The sequence below is a fragment of the Pipistrellus kuhlii genome, unplaced genomic scaffold, assembly GCF_014108245.1.
Source record: "Pipistrellus kuhlii isolate mPipKuh1 unplaced genomic scaffold, mPipKuh1.p scaffold_m20_p_33, whole genome shotgun sequence".
Taxonomy (NCBI): Eukaryota; Metazoa; Chordata; class Mammalia; order Chiroptera; family Vespertilionidae; genus Pipistrellus; species Pipistrellus kuhlii.
Genome location: NW_023425533.1, coordinates 3,661,587 through 3,682,566, shown reverse-complemented (window position 1 = coordinate 3,682,566; position 20,980 = coordinate 3,661,587). Strand labels below are relative to the sequence as shown.

General features: G+C 39.6%; 1 protein-coding gene across 6 annotated transcripts in view; it reads left to right on the top strand.

Annotated features, from left to right (window-relative positions):
* Positions 1-839: 839 nt before the first annotated feature.
* The window catches only part of MORC4 (MORC family CW-type zinc finger 4), a 117,385-nt gene continuing 97,244 nt past the window's right edge, over positions 840-20,980 (top strand). For 2 of the 6 annotated variants that reach the window (XM_036460739.2, XM_036460740.2), the window contains exons 1-5: positions 840-1,227; positions 1,346-1,418; positions 9,957-10,089; positions 16,940-17,157; positions 17,858-18,005. In XM_036460739.2, the coding sequence (XP_036316632.1) occupies positions 1,126-1,227; positions 1,346-1,418; positions 9,957-10,089; positions 16,940-17,157; positions 17,858-18,005 (674 nt within the window). In that variant the 5' untranslated portion in view covers positions 840-1,125. Of the gene's footprint in view, positions 1,228-1,345; positions 1,419-9,956; positions 10,090-15,401; positions 16,389-16,939; positions 17,158-17,857; positions 18,006-20,980 lie in introns of those variants that run through there. The other 4 variants (XM_036460738.2, XM_036460741.2, XM_036460744.2 and 1 more) reach the window with 3 other exon arrangements.

Here is a 20,980-nt window from a genome sequence, read left to right as displayed (position 1 = left end):
ATGAGGATGTGTGAAGCAGCACTTTCTGTATTATAAAAAAAAAGTTGAAAACAACCTAAATTATCATAGAAGAATGATCAAATATGATCATACTAGGGAACTTTATATTGTTTTAAAAAGTAAAAAACTTTTTTTTTCTATAATTAAACAGTATACGTTTAATAGTATAAAATTTAGAAAGTACAAATAAGAAAAAAGGAAAAAAGTTCATAATTCCAGACGTGGAGAGATCATTTTGGAATATATGATTTCATGTTTCTGAGGGTGTGTGAGTGTGTGCATGTGTACGCATGCATATGTATGTATACTTGTTTTTCCAATACTTGTTTTTCAAATAAAAAGATATCACATTGCACCGTATGTTGTAACCTCGTTTCCTTCATTCCCTCATGAATATTTTCTACATCAATATTCACTCTGTAATTTAACCAATCGCTATGTTGGTGTATTTAAGTGCATTCCAATTTCTTTTTTTTATAAACAGCTCACCCCCAGGCCTGCAAAGATTTGAAGACGATTTGCCAATTGCCTTCTAGAAAGTTCTGGGTGCTTCGGGAGACATTTGAACCAGAGTAGTCAGAATGCTTTCCCATCTACCCAGATAGCACAACTGTGGTCTTTAGAATTTCTAAAACTTGTCTTATCCTGCCCCTTAGTCATGCAGCCTAACCGGGACTCTGTTCCAGAAAACCCTACACCCTCTCCCTTTCCTTGCCTCATTCCAGCCTCTCCCCACGCACCCGCCCCCTCCCCCCCCCCCCCCCCCCCCGCGCTTTCCCGCTCAGCGGTCTGGCCTATGGCAAACGCCAAGAATTAATTAGGGGCGGGGATCAAGGAGAGGCTGTCAGGAGGTCGCCATATTTCTGTACGGCCAGGAGGACGCCCAGGCAGTCGGTGGGTCGAGAGAGGTGCTAACAGGGCGGGGCCACCGCTCAGCTCTGCCGGCCTCACCCCTCCCGCCCGGGACAGGTGGCTGGAGCGCGCCCCGCCCCCGCCAGCTGCGGGTGGGAGCGAGGGGGGCCGGCCGGACCGCCGCCGCCTGCTGCAAGTGCGAGAGCGATCCAGCCCGGGGCGGCCGGGCGAGCAGTCTAGAAGCAGCGACCGAGTATCGTGGCGGCCAAAAAAATGCTCTTGTACCGAGGGGCCCCCGCGGGCCCTGGCGCGCCGGGCAGCGGGTTGGCCCGGCCGGGCGGCAGCCCGCAGGCGTTTGGGATCCGCCTGAGCACGGTAGGTCCGAAACCCCAGGGGGCGGACGCGCGCGCGGGCCCCGGGGCTGCGGGGGGCGCGCGGGGAGGGCCCGGCGGACCGAGGCCTCACGCGGGACGGGACCTTCTCTCGCCTCCAGATGAGCCCCCGCTATCTACAGAGCAACTCCAGCAGCCACACGCGACCCTTCAGTGCCATCGCTGAGCTGCTAGGTGAGTGGCGAGGGCGGGCCTGGCCGCGACCGCCCGAGGCCGTGCTGCCGACGTGGTGCGGCGGCCGCGAGAGGAACGTGTGGAGCCGCGCGGGGGGGGGGGGGGGGGGAGCGGGGGGCCTGGGGCCGGGGTGAGGGCGTCGGGATTTGCCCCCCGCTCCCCTGGCGGAGGAGCTGGAGGATGGCTTTCTAGACAGGAATGGTGTTTCGCGAATAAAGCCGAGGAAACAAGGTGTTTCCAAGAGTTATGACTCCTATGTTTTTTTGTTCCCCCCCTCTGACTCGTGATGTTCCAGGCACTTTAGGATAACTTAGTTAATAATCAAAGGGAGATGGGGCCCCAAGGCAGCTGTGCATCACAGGGACTGTCTATAGAGGAAAGGCCCCAAGCTAGTGTAAGGCCATTGTAAGTGCACCCAGTAGGGTCAGGAAGAAAGGTCTGGAAAACGGAGTTCTTTAACTTTGGGGACCAAAGAATTTGGGAATGATGGGACATTTCTTAAGAGATGACACGAGTGCATTTGGCTTCCTGCGACTTCGGAGGGCTAGGTCCGTGGTCCAAGAGCGCCCTCACACCGCTGGAATGAATACTGAGCACTTAACCTCTTGTTCCACTGATGTTTGCTTTTATAGCTTTTTCAGTTGGTTCCCTTGAAGCCAAGTACACCAGCTTTTTGCTGTAGTGTGCTAAATACTGTGTGAAAAGCAAAGAAGAAAACCATTCCTGGACAAAATGCAGCAGCATACAGAGCACATTGTCTCAAAAACTTAAAGAGATGAGAGATGTTTATGGGGCAAGGTAGCACAAAAAATATTGAAAATGTTTCAGAGCTCCCCAGTTCTTACTTAAGCAATCGCTGTGGCCATGCAGTGTGAATTGTCTGGGACAAGAAGTCAGCGAGGAGCAGGAGAGTTATTTGGAAAGGTGACTGGGAACTTTCATGATTAGTTTGACCATAATGCTTGCAATATGTATGACTGTCCATTAGAAGGTGCAGAGAAAAAAGTGACATTGACATATTTTGAATCCTAGAGAACAGGGACTATATTTTTAGTCTTGCACTATGCCTTGAGTGAAATTTGGCCCAGTGGAATGAGATCTATGTGCATGTAACTTAGTAAAAGAAAACAAAAAGAGAGGGACAACTAACAATTTACTTAATAGGGAATGGGAGTCAAGTGTGTTTTTTGCTCAGCTAGTTCATAGTGACACTGTTCAAAACCATATGTATCTACAGTATACTGAACTTTATGGTGATTTGTAATTCTATGTACATATGATTTTCGTCTCAAGCATTAACTTAACCTAAGCCTGGTCTAAGCTGTCCCATATGAATACCAGTTTTTATGGGTATTTTATCTATATATATACATATATATATATATATATATATATATATATATATATACACACACACAGGCATAAATGTGTGTATACAGATAAAATGCTCATAAAAAATAACATGTATTTTAAATCCAAATCACAACTATTTGTGGTTATATTAATAATAGGGAAAAGGGAGAGCAAAGTGTTAACTGGTAATCCAAATCTTTCATTGTAGGTTTTCCTTCAACAGTTTTCTTCTCCACTTGTGTATTAATTTTCTAGTGAAACATTCATTAAATAAATATTTATTGAGTACTCACTGTGGGCAAGGCCACCATTTCACTACAAAAATTCACACTTCTAGTAAGAGAGATAAAATATGTATAGAAGTATTATGCTTTGTATAACAATAAAATAAAAAGTGATCTATCAGTAAAGATATACACATCAAGTGCTGTGGGAGTTCAGAGGAGAAAGGGATGACTTCCAGCTTACCAGGAAGAAGAGTGTTAGGGGAAGCTTTGTAGACGTGACATTTGAGCTGAGATTTGAAGGATTGGGACATGTGGATATGGGTGTGGGGTGGGGAGGGCATTCCAGGCAAAAGTAACAACTGCTTGAACAAAGGCATGAAGAATACTGAGTAGTTGAGTTTAATTAGAGCATGAAGTTCACAAATAGTCAAAACTCTAGGTCCTTAGAGTTTATAAAGATCTTTCACAAATACATTTTTAACTTTTTTTTTTTCTGGTTTCTTATTTTATTTTTTTAATTTAATAAATCTTTATTGTTCGGTTTATTACAATTGTTCCTCTCCCCCCCCCTCCCATATCTCCCTCCACCAGGTTTCTACCCAACCCTCTGCCCTTACCCTCCCCCCCTCATCCATAGGTGTACACTTTTTGTTCAGTCTCTTCCTGCACCCTTCACTCCCCTTTTCCCCTGAGAATTGTCAAACCACTCCCTTTCCGTGCCCCTGATTCTATTATATTCACCAGTTAATATTGTTCATCAGATTTTTTTATTCCCTACGTTTTTAGATTCACTTGTTGATAGATATGTATTTGTTGTTCATAATTTTTTCTTTACCTTTTTCTTCTTCCTCTTCTTAAAAAATACCTTTTAGTATTTCATATAATTTTGGTTTAGTGGTGATGAACTCCTTTAGCGTTTTCTTATCTGTGAAGCTCTTTATCTGACCTTCAATTCTGAATGATAGCTTTGCTGGGTAGAGTAATCTTGGTTGTATTATAGTTTCTTGCTATTTATCACTTTTAATATTTCTTGCCATTCCCTTCTGGCTTGCATAGTTTCTGTTGAGAAATCAGCTGACAGTCGTATGGGTGCTCCCTTTTAGGTAACTAACTGTTTTTCTCTTGCTGCTTTTAATATTCTCTCTTTGTCTTTTGCTCTTGGCATTTTAATTATGATGTGTCTTGGTGTGGTCCTCTTTGGATTCTTTTGTTTGGGGTTCTGTGTGCTTCCTGGAATTGTAAGTCTATTTCTTTCACCAGGTGGGGGAAGTTTTCTCTCACTATTTATTCATATAGGTTGCTCTCTCTCTTCTTCTGGAACTCCCATAATTCAGATGTTGGTACGCTTGAAGATGTCCCAGAAGCTTCTTACACTATCTTCAACTTTTTGGATTCTTTTTTCTTTTTGCTTTGCCAGAGGAGTGTTTTTTGCTTCTTCATATTCCAAATCTTTGACTTGATTCTTGCAATCCTCTATTCTGCTTTTAGGTCTCTGTATATGTTTGCTTAATTTCAGCTTGTGTATGCTTAATTTCTAGTTGATCCTTTTTCATATCCTTGAGGGTCTTGTTAAATTTATCGGCCTTTTCTAGGAAATTCTTGAAAAACCTTATAACTGTGGTTTGAACTCTATATCCAGTCTTTTGCTTTACTCCATTTCCTTCATTTGTGGCCCTCCTCTTTGTCTCCAAAATTTTGCTGCTTCCCTGAGTTGATGGATTTGCTTTGTGTGCTAGGTGTCTTAGCAGGGCCCAGGAGCTCAGCCTCCCCAGTTATCTGAGGTGGACACTCTTGGTGCAGCCCTTTGTGGGCTGTGTGTGCAATCTTGTAGTTAAGCCTTGATTGTTGTTGGTATCATGGGGGAGTTGACCTCCAGGCCAATTGGCTGTGAGTGAGGATCAGCAGTGTTTCTGCTGAGAAGGCTTCTGTGCTCAGCTTGGATGGGGCTGAGTCTCAGGGTGGAGAAGACAGCCTTGGTTTTCCGTCAGCCCCACCCTACGAGGGCCCTGTGTCTCCGTATCCTGAGGCAATGGCTGCATGCACCTCTGAGAGAAGGCTGCTCTCGAGTTTTGCCCATTGCCAGACAGTCCAATTTCTTCTCGAATGAGTCTGGTACCCAAAGTTTCATCCGGAGCTAGATTTCAGTGCAGTTGGGAAGTTTTGTTTTCCTCCCGAACGAGACAGCTAGCTACGGGTTTGTAGCTGGCACACTGCAAGTAAGCCAGCCTGCCCTTTCTGCATGCATGGATCTCTGCATCTCCATAGTTCCTCTGAGTCTGTGTTCTTTTCTCTTTCCTTCTAGTTGTAGAATTTCCAGTCATACAGCTTTCCTGTGGTTCTGGATGATGTCTGCTCTGTCTTCCAGTTGCAGTTTTAAAATTGCTGTGTGAGGTCATAGTATAGGTGTTTACCTTATGCCGCCATCTTGATTTCTCTAACTTTATCCTTTGATATAAATGGTATTATTACTATTATCACCATCATCCTGAAGATAAGGATACAGAGGCTCATAGCATTTAATTGACTTTTCCAAGGTTACCTGTCTAGTAGGTGGCAAATCCAGGACTCAAACATAGGTGTTTTTTTTTCTTTTTTTTTTTTTTCTCCAAGTTCCAAATAGAGAATGAAGTTAAAAAGGCTCACTGGACCCTACCTGGTTTGGCTCAGTGGATAGTGTGTTGGCCTGTGGACTAAAGAGTCCTGGGTTTGATTCAGTCAAGAGCACATACACGGGTTGTGGGCTAGATCCCTGGTGGGGTGTGTGTGTGCAGGGACAACCAATCAATGACTCTCTCTCATCATTGATGTTTCTATCTCTCTCCTCCCTTCCTCTCTACAATCAATAAAAAATATATTTTTTAAAAAGGCCCAGCGGGATCAGGATTTGACTAGAAGGTTTGATATTTTAGTCTGACTTTTTTTGTTTTTCAATAGGTTTTTATTGACTTTAGAGAGAGGGGGAAAGAGAGAGAGAAACATCAATGAGAGAGAATCATGGATCAGCTTCCTCCTGCAAACCCCTACTGGGGATTGAGCCAGCAACCCAGGCAGACGCCCTGACTAGGAATCAAACTATGACCTCTTGGTTCATAGATCCATGCTCAACCACCGAGACACACCAGCTGGGCTAGTCTGAAGTTTACCGAGCAGGGCAATGTCAGGATCAGAGCTCTGCTTCAGGAAAGTTAATCTTGCAACAGTGCATAAAGACTTGATTTTAAAAGTCTGGTGAGGAGGTTATCTTAATAATCCAGATGAGAGGGAATAATGACTTGAATACCAAACTGGAGGTCATTTGAATGATGACTCTGTTTGTGTGTGTGTGTGTGTGTGTGTGTGTATGAAACAGTAAGAATAGCTTGTGTCAGAAGAGGGTGCCCTTAATTTTAGATGCAAATACTTTTAGATATTTGCAGGATGTCTGTAGGGTAACTGCAAACTTGTAGGAATCCACATAGGCATTTTTTGGGACAGGAGATGTTGAGAGACTCATGAAGCACTACCTCAAAGACATCTCCCTAGGAGGGGTAAATGATGATGAAAGAAGTCTTGACATGGCTGGTGAACACACAGTACAATCCTATCTAATAAAGAGGGAATATGCTAATTACTGCCACACCCTCAAAGATGGCAGCACCTACAGCCAATAAAAAGGGAATATACTAATTGACTGCCACACCCTCAAATATGGCAGTGCTGACAGCCAATAAGGAGGGAATATGCCAATTGACTGCATGCCCTCAAAGATGGCATCACCCACAGCCACAAAATGGCGGCGCCTGCCTCTGGAGTCCCCTAGTCCCCTCAGCCCTCAGCCACCCAGGGCTGGCCCAGTGCGCAGATAAGCCTTGGATGTTGGCTGCTCAGCCACTCAGGGCCACCCGAGGCTCAGGTAACCAGAGTCGGCTGAAGCTTGCGCTGCCGGCAGTGGCAGCAGCAGAGGTGTGATGGAAGCATTGCTTTCCCCTGATGGCTGGGTCACCTTCTGCCCCAGACTGTGAGAGGGGGCAGGCCAAGCTGAGGGATCCCCCTTTCCAGTGCATGGATTTTCATGCACCGGGCCTATAGTATGCTGATGATGTATTATAAAATTGTAAGCCTAAATCTATGTAATTTTATTAAACCACGTCACCCCAATAAATTCAATTAAATAAAAAAGCAATCTTCCCACTCTCCAACCTGTTTCTCCAGGGAGGTTGTCATGGGACAATTGCCTTCCAGGTTCTGATGAGGAATGAAGCTTTAGTGACAATGTTTTTTTGTTTTTTGTTTTTTAGAAGATCAGGGATCAGATGGACCAGGTTAGGGGATGAAATAGATAGCTGCAATCTGGTTTTTTATGCCCTTGACTAAGTACCCTGTTTCCCCGAAAATAAGACAGTGTCTTATATTAATTTTTTCTCCCAAAGTTGCACTAGGTCTTATTTTCAGGGGATGTCTTATCTTTCCATGCGCTAGGTCTTATTTTCAGAGGATGTCTTATTTTTGGGGAAACACGGTAGTAGTTGAGGAGAGGTAGAGTGCTACCCACTAAGGGTGGCACTGTCCAGGTTAGAAGAGATAAGACCGCTTGGGATCTGGTAGTACATGTGATTGTGTGGGCCAGATTAGGGGATAAAGACATCTCAGGATCTGCTGGTATAAACCTTGCCTAAGTAATGGGTAAGGACAGAGGAGTAGAAATTCTCTCATTGTCCTACCTGTTCATAAGACTGGGTGGGTTGGGCCATGGGAGAAAGTGCATTTGGCAGCATACAATTTTGGAAGGTTAAGTAGCAAGAGGTAGGATTGAAATCAGCCACCATATTTGTGGTTTATTATTATAAGTTCATTTGTTGAGGCTGATCTTGTTATTATTATTATTTCATTTGTTAAGGCTAAATGAAAAGCCACTTAAAACCGAAAGTAAGTGCAGAGCTGAATTTATTGCTGTGACTGCTTCACTGATTTTTGCCCTGTGGCTCCAGCTGATCCTGGATCTTGCATGCCCCCTCCCCCCTGTACTCTACCAGCTTTCTGCCAAGGAGATAAAATATCTAGCTGCTCCTGGCAACTACTTTGTAACTCCTGAAGTGCCTGTATTAAAACTCTTTGGTGTGTTCCTGTGGTGATGCCACCTACTAAAGTTTGGGCAAATTTTGCACTAAAGAGGAAAAAAGTAAAAGTGATTTTATGAGAGGCTTGCAAGGTGATTCAGTTAATTGGAATTGATATGTGTTACATTTTTGTACTGTGAATGTTTGTTTGTGAAGTGTTAGAAAAAATTTCTCCACATGCAAAGTTTTCAAAGTAGACATGATGTCCTGTTGGTTGACAAGTTAAATGTATCATTCTCAATGGCCCTGGATTTCTGCCAGCAGGAGTGACTGATAGGTCCTAAAACAATTCAAGGCCTGTTTGCCAAATAGTTTCTTGAAACAATGTAGGCAGCTTTAAAATGCTGGATCCTTCTGTCACTTAAAGAAAAAACCAATTCCCTCTGTTGCATAGCAAAACTTGTATTTCTAATAAAGCCACTCTTGCATGTCAAACTTATAATTCCTGCCAAAAGTTGGCCCAATTGATCTGCAACATGACACAGAGTTTGGGGCCTACCTAATCCTTAAAGATTTTCTCTGTCAGACCTACAGTTTTATCACTGGTTCTGGCAACATCATGTGGCCCTTGAAATTAATCTGTGTCTTGTTTTATACAATGGACATTCCACACATCAAAGTGGTTATAACTGATACTGTTAATTGTATTGTAAAAATTAATATTTTTAATATGTGTAATACTTCTCTTGCTTTTAAGGGATGTTCACAATGGAGAAATACCACAATTTGAACAGTGGCAATGGGATCGCTATATAGACAGCCTCCCAATTGGATCACTCAGCCCAGCATTGTGCTATTAGTAAAGCAGTATAGGATGCCAGGGAAAAGGGAAATGGTGGAAGGGAAGGTCTTAGTCTTGATTAAAGAGCTAGTAGAGACAGGAGTGCTTAAGAAACCTATCCAACAGATTGCACAAACTTCCCTCCCACTCAGGCCAGTAAGTTTTAAGACAGTTAGTTGCACGACATGTGTCTGTGACTGTGTAAACTCGCATCTGTGGCAAAAAAGATGTGGCCACTAGACAAAGGCATCTGGTGTTGTGAACATGATGCAGATGTAAGATTGTGGCTATAGCTGATGTCTTTGGACTTTTAAATAATTAACCTGTTATGAAGACCTAACTCAAGAGGAATTATGAAATGTTCTCTATTTTTTTTTTTCTACTTTAATTCTATGTTCTCTATTTAATGAGGATTGGGCAGTCTCACCTTTAAGACTATTCCAGAGTGTAAGTAGAATCACTGTTTTTCCCAAGTAAGCTTGTTTCTATTACTGGGACCTAGGGAGGCAATTAAATGTTTTAATTTTAACATCTAACTCTTTAAATGCCTCTTAGGCTATAAAGATGGATGATGATTATATCTGTGTTCTTTAGCAGAGGAATTTATGTAAAAAAAAAAGTAGAAAATAAGATTTTCACAATAAACTATAATGCATATAATACACATCTATTAGACCAAAATTGTGATTTAGCTCTTCTCTACAACAAGCCTTTACTATGTGTGTTCATGAGCAGCAAAGTGGCTAAAAGGCAATAAATAATAAGATGAAAACAAAGCAAAATGCTTTGTATATAAGAAGAATTATTTTTCCCACAGACCCTGAATAATAAAGGGAGAAAAGCAGATCACAGATCAGACATTATATGAAATAAAAATCAGCTTATAATTCCATCTGCTATCATATCTATTGTTTCCTATAACCTAGTATGTACACTACCATTACCACTTCCTGCTCACCTTCTGGGACATCCACATGAAGGGAATAAAGAACATGTTCTATATCTTAGGGGCATTGAACTAGAGATTTTATTAGAATATTAGAAAAAGTGATCTAATATCACAGATTTCTACCTTTTACAGATAATGCTGTAGATCCAGATGTATCTGCCAGGACGGTCTTTATAGATGTTGAGGAGGTCAAGAATAAATCTTGTTTGACCTTTACTGATGATGGATGTGGAATGACACCTCATAAATTACACCGAATGCTCAGGTAAAAATGTCTCATTCTTTGCCTCTCATCTTGTGCTCATGAACTATAGTTAAGGCTTAATAATTTTCTTTAATATTTTACTTTCCCTTTATTCATTCAACAAATATTTATTGGGCATTTATTATGTGCCAGGGCACTGGTTATGAAATAGATACTGTTTTTGTCCTCACAGAACATACAGTCTAACTGGCAATTCAAACAATTAAGCAATCCTATATAATAAAACCCTAATATGCAAATTGACCAAATGGCAGAACCATGACACACACTGGTCACTATGACACGCACTGATCACCAAGGGTCAGACACAACACAGGAGCTACCTCCTGGTGGTTAGTGCTCTCCCACAGTGGAAGTACTGTTCAGCCAGAAGCAAGACTCAAGGCTGGAGAGCGCGCAGTAGTGGTGGTGGGAGCCTCTCTTGCCTCTGCAGCTGTGCTTAAGGATCCCTCAGGGAATGTCCGCCTGCCTCCAAGGTGTCCTGGACTGTGAGAGGGTGCAGGTTGGGCTGAGGACACCCCCCACCCCCCAGTTCACAAATGTCATGCACTAGGCCTCCAGTAATCATAATAAAATGATAAGTATAATGATAAGAAAATTTAGGATGCCATGGGACTATTAATCAGGGGAATGCAATCTGGTCTAAGAGATCAGAAAAAGCGCCATAGATGAAGTGTTAGTTAAGATCTAAGTATGAGTATTCAAGTTTAACAAGGTAAAGGAACAGGGTATGAAGGGATAGAATTCTGGTGAAGAGAAGAGCAAGTGCAAAGATGTGGAGGCAATCTCTTGTCTGGGACCTTCTATAATTTATATTAACCTAAATTACTCTAAGATCAGAAGTATTGGAATTAGGATGATCTTTGGATTAAAACTATGAATGTAGCTGGGTACAATCAAGTCCCATAAAAGATAAATACAAGGCATTTATATACATAATCTTTAAAGATTTTACAGTAGAAATTCAAAGTCAGGAAATTCTCTTTTATAGCTGTTGAAGCTGGTGATGAAATAGATAATGCTGTAGATCCAGATGTATCTGCCAGGGCGGTCTTTATAGCAATGATTTCTATTGCTATTCTCAGTTCAGCTAATTACTTGAAAGGATTTGTGATTGAGAATGTAACTTTATGATCTTCATATATCACTCAGTGAAAGATGAGTATTTTCTCAATTCCTTTCTTCTTTCTTCATTTTATTTAGTAGATGAGGTTGATTACTCTCCATCTTGCTTCCTGAACTAGTATGTGAAGCATGAGTAACAATGGAAGGATTCTATGGAGGGGAAAGGGTTTCAAACTATAGAATTGGAAAACATTCATTTTGTTGTAATTCTTTTTGAAGGTATTCAAATTCTGTAACCCTATTTGTAGGGGAATTCAGTTGATCTATCAAAGGAAAGAAATGAAATTTGGGCATAACTAATTATAAATTTGGTTATGGTTTACTACTCAGCAGTTTGTGTACCTTGTGTCTCAGACCCTCATAATTAGAAGAATGTTTGAGGAAGGCATCTAGAAGTGAGATAAAAAAGTGTTCAGTATGTTGAAGTTATAGAGCTAGCCATCACTTTTATCTGCTAAAGTTAATATTTTTTATTAAATACAAATTTTAGATGGGATGGAACAACAATATTTATATGTCTAATTCCGTATGTACTAGTTTATCTAAATCACTTATCTTTTGCGCTAGCCAGTTTGACTCAGTGGCTAGAGAATTGGCCTGCGGACTGAAGGTTCCTGGGTTTGATTCTGGTCAAAGGCACATGCCCGGTTTGTGGGCTCGATCCCCAGTAGGGGACAGCAGTCGATCAATGATTCTCTTTATCATTGATGTTTCTATCTCTCTCTTCCTCTTTCCTCTCTGAATTTAATAAAAATATATTTAAAACTTTAAGCGCCCAGCCTATTTTGTCTTCCGGATGGAAAGTATAATGTCAGTCACTGGTGACTGGGCACTTAACGTATTAAGTAAATAAATCACTTATCTTTTTACAAACTCCTTCCCACCACACTTTATTCCAGTGATGTTGGTGTCAAATAGTGTGCCCAGCAGATCTTACCACTTTCCATTTCGTCTGTGAAAATTGGTGCTTATAGTTACAAAGCAGGAGGAAAAAAGAGGATGGTTTTTAAAATAATTGCAAAAATTTTTGTTCCAGATTCACTCAACAAATTTTTACTGGACATCTATGTAAAAGTTACTGGAGATAAGTTGGTGAACCAGTCAGACATGATCTTTGCTCTCAAGGGACTGATGGTTTAAAGAGAAATATAGAAAAGGATTAATTAGAAGTAATAATATTTAAATAGGCTATCCCACCTAGTAATAACTGCTATGAGAAAAGTAGTTTCTATGAGAACATATAATGATGGGAGCTGCTCTAATATATGGAATACAAAAAAAGGCTACCCTGAAGAAATGACATTTGAGTTGAAATATGAGAAATATGTATCATTCATTTAAAATTTCATTTTTTTCTCAGAGAACAAAAGAGACCTAAACAGGCAGAAACCTCTTTCACCATAGCATTTTTTGGAGTTACCATGCCAAATATATTTTCCACCAATTTGAGCTGGGAAATTTTTCCTCATATTTAAATATTAATTTTAAAGAATTTTTAATGAGTCCTGGATTATATATGATATATGTGCTGTATTTTATTTCTGATTGTAACTTAAAACAAACTTGAATCTGTTAGGAGATCTCATTTATTTAGAAGAGATCATTTAGTAATCCAATCCTAACTTCTAGCCAAGGATTCCACTTACCATAATTTTTTAAAAAATAATTGAACTTTGAGGTAGCTTTGAAAATTATTATTACCGTATTTTTCGGACCATAAGACGCTCCGGACCATAAGACGCACCAGTTTTTAGAGAAGGGAAATGAAGAAAAAAAGATTCTGAAACAAATAGTGTCCTAAAATATTTTATGTGCATTAAAACCCAACATCACAGTCATAAACACATGTAATCAACCCTGTAAAGTAAACAGCAGCATTTAGAACCATTTTAGAGCCGGGCAAGCACACAGAGACCACACAGAGCCGGGCAAGTAAAAAAACTTTTTTTTAAAAGTATATGTGTAGGCTATATTTGGACCATAAGACGCAGGGACTTTTTCCCCCCACTTCTGGGGGAAAAAAGTGTGTCTTATGGTCCGAAAAATACGGTAAGTACATTAATTTTTCTTATATGGGTTGGGGGAATATTACCTTTATATTTGGAAAAAATAATAGAAGTAGATGTGCAAAATTATTAAGCCTACAGAAATTCAATTCGATCTATAATGTTTCTTATAATCCTATTCACATTTTCCAGCTCTTTATGGTAACCTTCCAATTTTCAGGTAAATAAAATAGTTATGTAACTACAGCAACAGTTTCTCCATAAATACAGAATCCCATGAAAATAAAAAAGTAAAAGCCTATCATTAAATTTATTTAAGGCCGATAATTAATTATCTTTAGCTTCTGCGATTAGTGTGTGAACCAGCTGGTCTATATATTCAGCTGCCTTGTTCAGCAAGGTGGAAAACCTCTTCTTTGAGAGGACAAGAGTAAACATCAGCCACAGATCCATGGATTGAATGTATTTGGTTGCTAACTCTGCTCAGAAGTGCATTTCCTAGTAGGTCATTTTTCAAAACAACAGCAAGAGAATAGCAACGTGCTTAGTCTTTCATTCTTTGATATTGCATATTATATCTCCATTGTATCTGGGAAACAGAAGTGCCCACCCTTATATGTTCATGGATTTGCTAAGGTTTGTTTCATTGGTCAGAGTCCCAATCTAAATTCTCCTCTCTAGATTCTAGAATATTGACATTTTAATAAAGTTAGGAACAAGCTGTTGTCTGCCTGAATTCCACTCAAAGAGCTGGTATCCAAGCCCCCTTGGTGTGTAAATACTGTGATCTCTTACATGAAAGGATAGAATAGGACTTAGTGATTTGAAACCACCTATGTAAGCCACGCTAACTCTGTGGAAAATGAGTGAGCTATACCAAACTATACAAAATTCATTCCTACAATTCTATTATTTATTGTGAGGGCTTTTATATTAGGTAGTTATTTGATTGGTATCTGGCATCCATTCTGCAATTTTCAGTAAATAGAATACCTAGCATGGGACTGTGAAGTGGAATAAAAGAACAACGGGGAGAATTAAGTGGAACATAACAACAATATCCAGAGTTCCAAATTCTCTCTTTTCATTATTCATAACCATTTCCATTTCTTGTTCTGGACCTACCCTACTACTTACTTTCTCAACCTTGTACAGTCATTTGGTCTTCTCAAACTAACACAATCAAGATTTATACTCACAAAGGGGAAATGATAGATGGCAGAAAGGACAGGAATGGCTAGGAAATTAAGAGAGTGATATAGAATTATGTTTTCACTACTTTCTCTTTATCACCTAATTGAAGTTTTTGTACCAGTAGAGAAAGTTTAAGTTCAGATAACCATATAGGTTCATTTCACATGGTAGGTTACTGCTTATGAAGAACCTTGATTTTTATGTATGATATTAGGTCTGAAGTGGAACTAGAGGATAGCATACAAACAATTCTCAGAATGACTTCTAGAGTTGGTTTAAAATTCAAATTTGAATATTATATATATATATATATATATATATATATATATATATATATATATATATATCTCCCTAATTTGTAAATAGACCGAACTGCGGAACAACTGAAGAACCAGTTACTATGACGTGCGCTGACCACCAGGGGGCGTGCCTAGAACAAGGCGGGCATCGACCTTAGTGGGATGGTGGAGCAGATGAGCGGGATTCCAGAACAAGGTGGGGCGCTGGTGGTTACTGAAAACTCTTTGTGCCACGGTCCTGCCTGGCACTTGCACTTGCTGCCGGAGCCAGCCCCTCTCGCACCTGCTGCTGGTGCTGGAGCCAACAGTATTTACACACCAAGGGGGCTTGGATACCAGCTCTTTGAGTGGAATTCAGGCACAAAGCTCTTGGTGCCATCAGCCGGTGCAAGTGGTGGCTGCCAGTCCCAATCACCCTTGAGGGCTTCTTTACCTCCCCCTGCTCCTGAGGGGTGATCAGGGCAGCAGCCTCTGCTTGCACCCACTGCTGGCACCAGCCTCAATCATTCCATACCATCAGCGGGTATAAGCTGGGCCAGTGCCATTAGTGCATGGGAGCATTGGCAGCAGAAGCAGGGCTGCTGGCAGAGAGGGGACTGGGGGCAGCGGTGGGAGTGGCTAGACTGGGATGCAGAGGATGGGCCAAGACCCACCCCTGTGCCTACCACAGCCTTGCTTTCAAGGTGCACAAATTCATGCACTAGGCCCCTAGTTTTATAATATATTGTGCATATAGTATATAATTTATTCCTCAAAATAACCAAATCTTTTATATCCAATTTTTTTTTTCATTAGAGAAATAGGAATGTCTTAATCTTACCAACTTCTGTAAGTTTATTTCCTGGAATACTAAGGCCCATAGATAGCAAAAAGACAACAGTCTTTGGGATTTTCAAAGGAACTACTGCCCTAGAAATTATTTTTCCTTATGTTATATTTATTTGTAGGGTGCACAAAGCTCTTGTAAATTGTTTACTCTAGAAGGACATAACACTTTGAAAAAGAAAATTGAAAGATGGTACTTCTTCTTAGGGAAAAAAACAAACCACAGCCATCAGGAAGTGGAAACCAGGCATCTTAATCTTGCTCAAAAGTATAACAACCAAGCCCATGCTGTTCTGACATAGCATATAGAGTATCTAGTTTATTGATATTGGGGAAGCATCTAATCTGTAATATATGAAATCTTTCTTTAAACTGTAAATCACAAGGACAAGAATCTTGTCTCTTTTATTAACAGTTTTGTCTCCAGTATTTAGCACAATGCATGGCACATAATAGGTACTTAGTAAATATTTATTGGATGAATGGTAGTATATAACACTGTAAACATAGTCAATCTGGAGAGAAATAATCCTTAAAATTACTTTTATTTATGGTGAGAGAAGATATATGAGGAAGATAATAATAATTTTATAGGTTTCATATCTATTTTTTTGGTTCTATTATTTTGTTGCATGTTTGAATGGAGAATTATGAAAGGGGAAAGATCTGACCCACAGATTAAACTGATCATAAAGAGATACAGAGATCGTTGAGGTGACTCATTGAAATGCCCTTAATAGAATAAGAGAGACTTTATACTGCAGCTGTTTGCTGATATTCAGAGGAAGAACTACCTATTTTTATCCCTTGGCCACATTCCAACAAACTGTCCCAGCAGATTAAGCCGAGGGTAAGAATTGGAAGGGTTATCTTTTGGGTGGAGAGTTGAAATTGTTTAGATATATAACCTTTGACTTTCAGATTTCTAGAAGGTGATGTAACCAGGTTAGGGGATGCCTAGGCTGGCACATCTGACCAGTGCCACTATCTGGTAGTACTTTTGTTACCCTCTATACAGTGTACTCTGAGATAACCACCCTTTTACCCTACCTTTACCTTACTATTAGCAATCAGAGCCATTTTCTCTAGACCCATGACCGTCTCCAGTTATCTTTCTTAGTAAAAGGAGGCCGCCTTTACATTTATAGAATGTGACACTAATGTACTGGAAATATTTATGTACACACAAACCATACAGGAAAATCAGTCCCATTACCCCATAGTAATTTCCTATGTTTTTAACTTAATAGTTTTGCCCAGAATAGCAACAGTAAAAAAGGAATGACTTTTTACAAGTGTTATTCATTTGTAAGCTAAACATTCTGCTTGTCATCTATCATAGGATGCTTTTTATCTTTCTGCTTTCTTTTTTCTGATTTATTTTTTCTTGTGTAATTACAGCTTTGGCTTTACAGATAAAGTAATAAAGAAGAGCCAGTGTCCCATCGGGGTCTTTGGTAATGGTTTCAAGTCAGGCTCCATGCGGCTAGGAAAGGATGCTCTTGTCTTCACCAAGAATGGGGGTACTCTCACTGTTGGACTCCTATCACAGACTTACCTGGAATATGTCCAGGCCCAGGCAGTTATTGTACCAATTGTTCCATTCAACCAGCAAAACAATATCCTTTCTGGAAATGTTGGTTAAAAATTAGTCTAATCTGATATTTTGATAGAAACCTCTTTCTTCATGACAAATCCAGCTATCATTTCAACTGTCCTAAATTTAACTTAAATTCCTCCCCTATTAAATGTTTTTTAAAAATAAGTGGACCATTGACAGAGCCTAGAAATGTTTTTGTTGTATGGAAAATTTCACTGTTATGTGATTTGATCTCTATCTCTCTCACACCACCACTCCCTTGATAAAATGCCCCCTCTCTTTATTTTCCCCTAAGGGCAGCTATATTTGTATCATACTGCTAGAAACCTTCTATTATCAGCTTATCTGATGGCAGAATCGCTCATTTCCTCATTCCTGGACAAGCTATTATTTCTGTTAGATATCAGGTCCTCTTGACCCTAGAGCAGTAAAGTTTGAGCTCATTGCTTCCAAAAAGTCTGAAAATTCAGCCTTTGTTCCATTTTGTATATTTAGGACAGTCTTTACATTATATTTTTGAAGCTATATTCTGCAGCGGTAATTGATTTTTATGTTTGTCTCTACAACCTTTATTCGTTTTGCCTTTTCCTTTCTTCTGTAGCAGTGATGCCCATGCTATATGTCTATATTTTGTCTAAACATGCAACTCAAAAGGCAGATCTTCCTAATTATAGCATCTTCTTAAAATATTAATTTTTCTTTGACTGTATTGGTTTTACAAAAAATGATTATTACTGAGGATTCCTTGCCCAGCCTAGAAGCCATCCTGAACTATTCAATTTTCAACAGTGAAAACGATCTGCTGTCCCAGTTTGATGCCATCCCAGGCAAAAAAGGCACTCGTGTTCTCATTTGGAACATCCGCAGGTATAGTATACCAAGGGTGATAGATTTTAATAAGCAAAGGTAGTGTGATGAAGTACATTTCAATACATTTCTAGAGAAGCAAAGTAGATAAATTTTGATAGATATTTGCCTTTCATTGCATACTTTTTCTTTCATACAACCTCAGCTCTGTGAGAGATAGTGGTTCTTATTAGTAAAATGTGGAGCTTGATAATGAAGAGACGTGCATATCCTGAAGCTATTGCCACAAATAATCAAACAGTTCAATGTTATTCTAAAATATTTAGAATCCGTTATAAATATCTATTTTATATTCATCATCACTGTCTTGAGATAGGTACATGATAGTTATTTAACTTATTTGACAATGAAAATAAAATATGAAAACTAGACATTAATAAGCATTTTCTTTAAGATTGGGAACAAGAAAAGGATGTCTGCCTTCATCATTCTTACTCAAAAATACTCCCGGAAGTCCTAGCCATGGCAATCAGACAAGAAGAAGAAATAAAAGGCATCCAAGTTGGAAAGGAAGAAGTAAAATTGTAATTATTTGCAGATGACATGATAGTGAATATAGAGAACCCTAATGATTCCACCAAAAAAACTAGAACTGATAAATGAATTCAGTAAAGTGGCTGGATACAAAATAAATATCCATAAATCAGTTGCGTTTTTGTACACCAATAATGAACCATCAGGGAAACTAAGAAAACAATCTCACTCACAATTACTTCAAAAAGAATAAAAATACCCAGGAATAAATTTAAGCAAGGATGTAAAAGACGTGGACTAGAAAAGTATAAGATACTGAAGAAAGAAATTAAAGAAGACACAAATAAGTGTGTTCATGGATTGGAAGAATTAACATCATTAAAATGTCCATAATACCTAAAGCAATTTTTAGACTCAATGCAATTCTTATTAAAATACCAATGACATATATCATAGATCCTGAATAGCCATAGCAATCTTGAGAAAGAAGAACAAATTTGGAGGAATCACACTACCTGATAGCAAACTATTACAAGGCCAAAATAATAAAAACAGTATGGTACTGGCATAAAAACATCTATAGAAGTCAAGGGAACAGAATAGAGAACCAGGAAATAAACCCATGCCATTATAGTAAATTAATATTTTACAAAGGAAGCAAAACATACAATGGCATAAAGATAGTCTATTCAGTAAATGGTGTTGGGAAAATTGGACAGATATAAAACTAGACCACCTTTTTACAACATACACAAGGATAAACTCAAAATGGATAAAAAGACTTAAATGTAAGTCGTGAGACCATAAAACTCCTAGGGGGAGAGGGGTGGAAACATAGGCAGTAAAATCTCGGACATTTCTTGTAGCAATATTTTTTTTTTCTGATATATCTCAAGGGATAAAAAAAAAAAATAAATAAACAAATGGGACTACATCAAACTGAAAAGTTTTGCTCAGCAATGGAAAATGTGAACAAAATGAAGAGAACCCACTGAATGGGAGAACATTCTTGCTGAATACATCTGATAAGGGGTTAATATCCAAAATTTATAAAGAACTCATAAAACTCGACACCAAAAGAATAAACTATCCAATTTAAAAATGGGCGCAGGATGTGCTCTCCCTATCCTTTCCAGGGCACACTCTGTTGGAGCATGCCTTTCCCCCTCTTCCCTCAGGCATGTTTATTTTGCTTTCTTTCTCCTAAGCTCCAATGGTCCTTCCTTTGCCTCTATAACGTGTTTTCTAAGTCATACAGCCCAGCTGGTGCACTTCTTCTACCTCTATGACTTTCTCAATAAACATTTGCTTGTATTTGAGTTCTTGGCTCTGAATTCCTTATTAGCCGAACTCAAGGGCTGGGGTGTAATTCTGTCATTAACATCGAGAGGGACTAGTATTCCTTCATTTGTGGGGCAGCAGTAGTCTCCCTACAGAACAGAGACGTCTGATTTGTCTCCTGATGACTGTTTTGCTTCTTGATTGTGTTTGACCTTTCCAAGACAGGACTTCATCTTTCCTTTCCCAGTCTCAAAAAAAAAAAAAAAAAAAGGGGGGGGGGGGTGGGGAGAGGCACAGGACCTGAATAGACACTTTTTCCAAAGAGGATATTCAGATGATCAAGAGGCATATGAACAAATGCTCAAAATCACTAATCATCAACAAATGCAAATTAATACTACAAAGAGATATCACCACACACATGTCAGAATGGTTATTATCAATAAATCAACAAACCCCAAGTGCTGTGGAGGATGTGGAGAAAAGGGAACCCTCACGCCTTTTTGGTGGGAATGCAGACTGGTGCAGCCACAATGGAAAGTAGTATGGAATTACCTTGAAACATTAAAAATGGAACTGCCTCATGATACAGCGATTCCACTTTGGGGAATTCATCTGAAGAAACCCAAAATACTAATTCAAAAGAATATATGCATCCCTATGTTCATTGCAGCGTATTTACAATAGCCAACATTTGGAAGCAGCCTAAGGGTCCATCAGTGGATGAGTGGATAAAGCACCTATGGTACATTTACTAGTACACAGTGGAATACTACTCAGCTGTTAAAAGAAGGAAATATTACCCTTAGCGACAGCATAGGTAGACCTGGAGAGCATTATGCTAAGTGAAATAAGCCAGTAAGATAAGTACCACATGATTTCACTCATATGTGGAATCTAATGAAAAAATGAACTAGTAAGCAAAATAGAGACAGATACTTAAATAAAGAGCAGGCTGACAGCCATCAGAAGGGAGGTTGGGAAGCTGGGTTGGGGTTGGAGGGGTTGAGCAAAGAAGAAAAAACTAATGGACATGGACAACAGTGTGGTGACTATGGCAGAGGGGTGGAGCTGGAGAAGGGTATATCGGGGATAAATGGTGATGGATGAAGACTTGACTTGAGGCAGTGAACACACAATACATGGTACAGATGATGTGAAGTGGAATTGTGTACCTGAAACCTGTATAATTTTGTTAACCATTGTCACCCAATAAATTC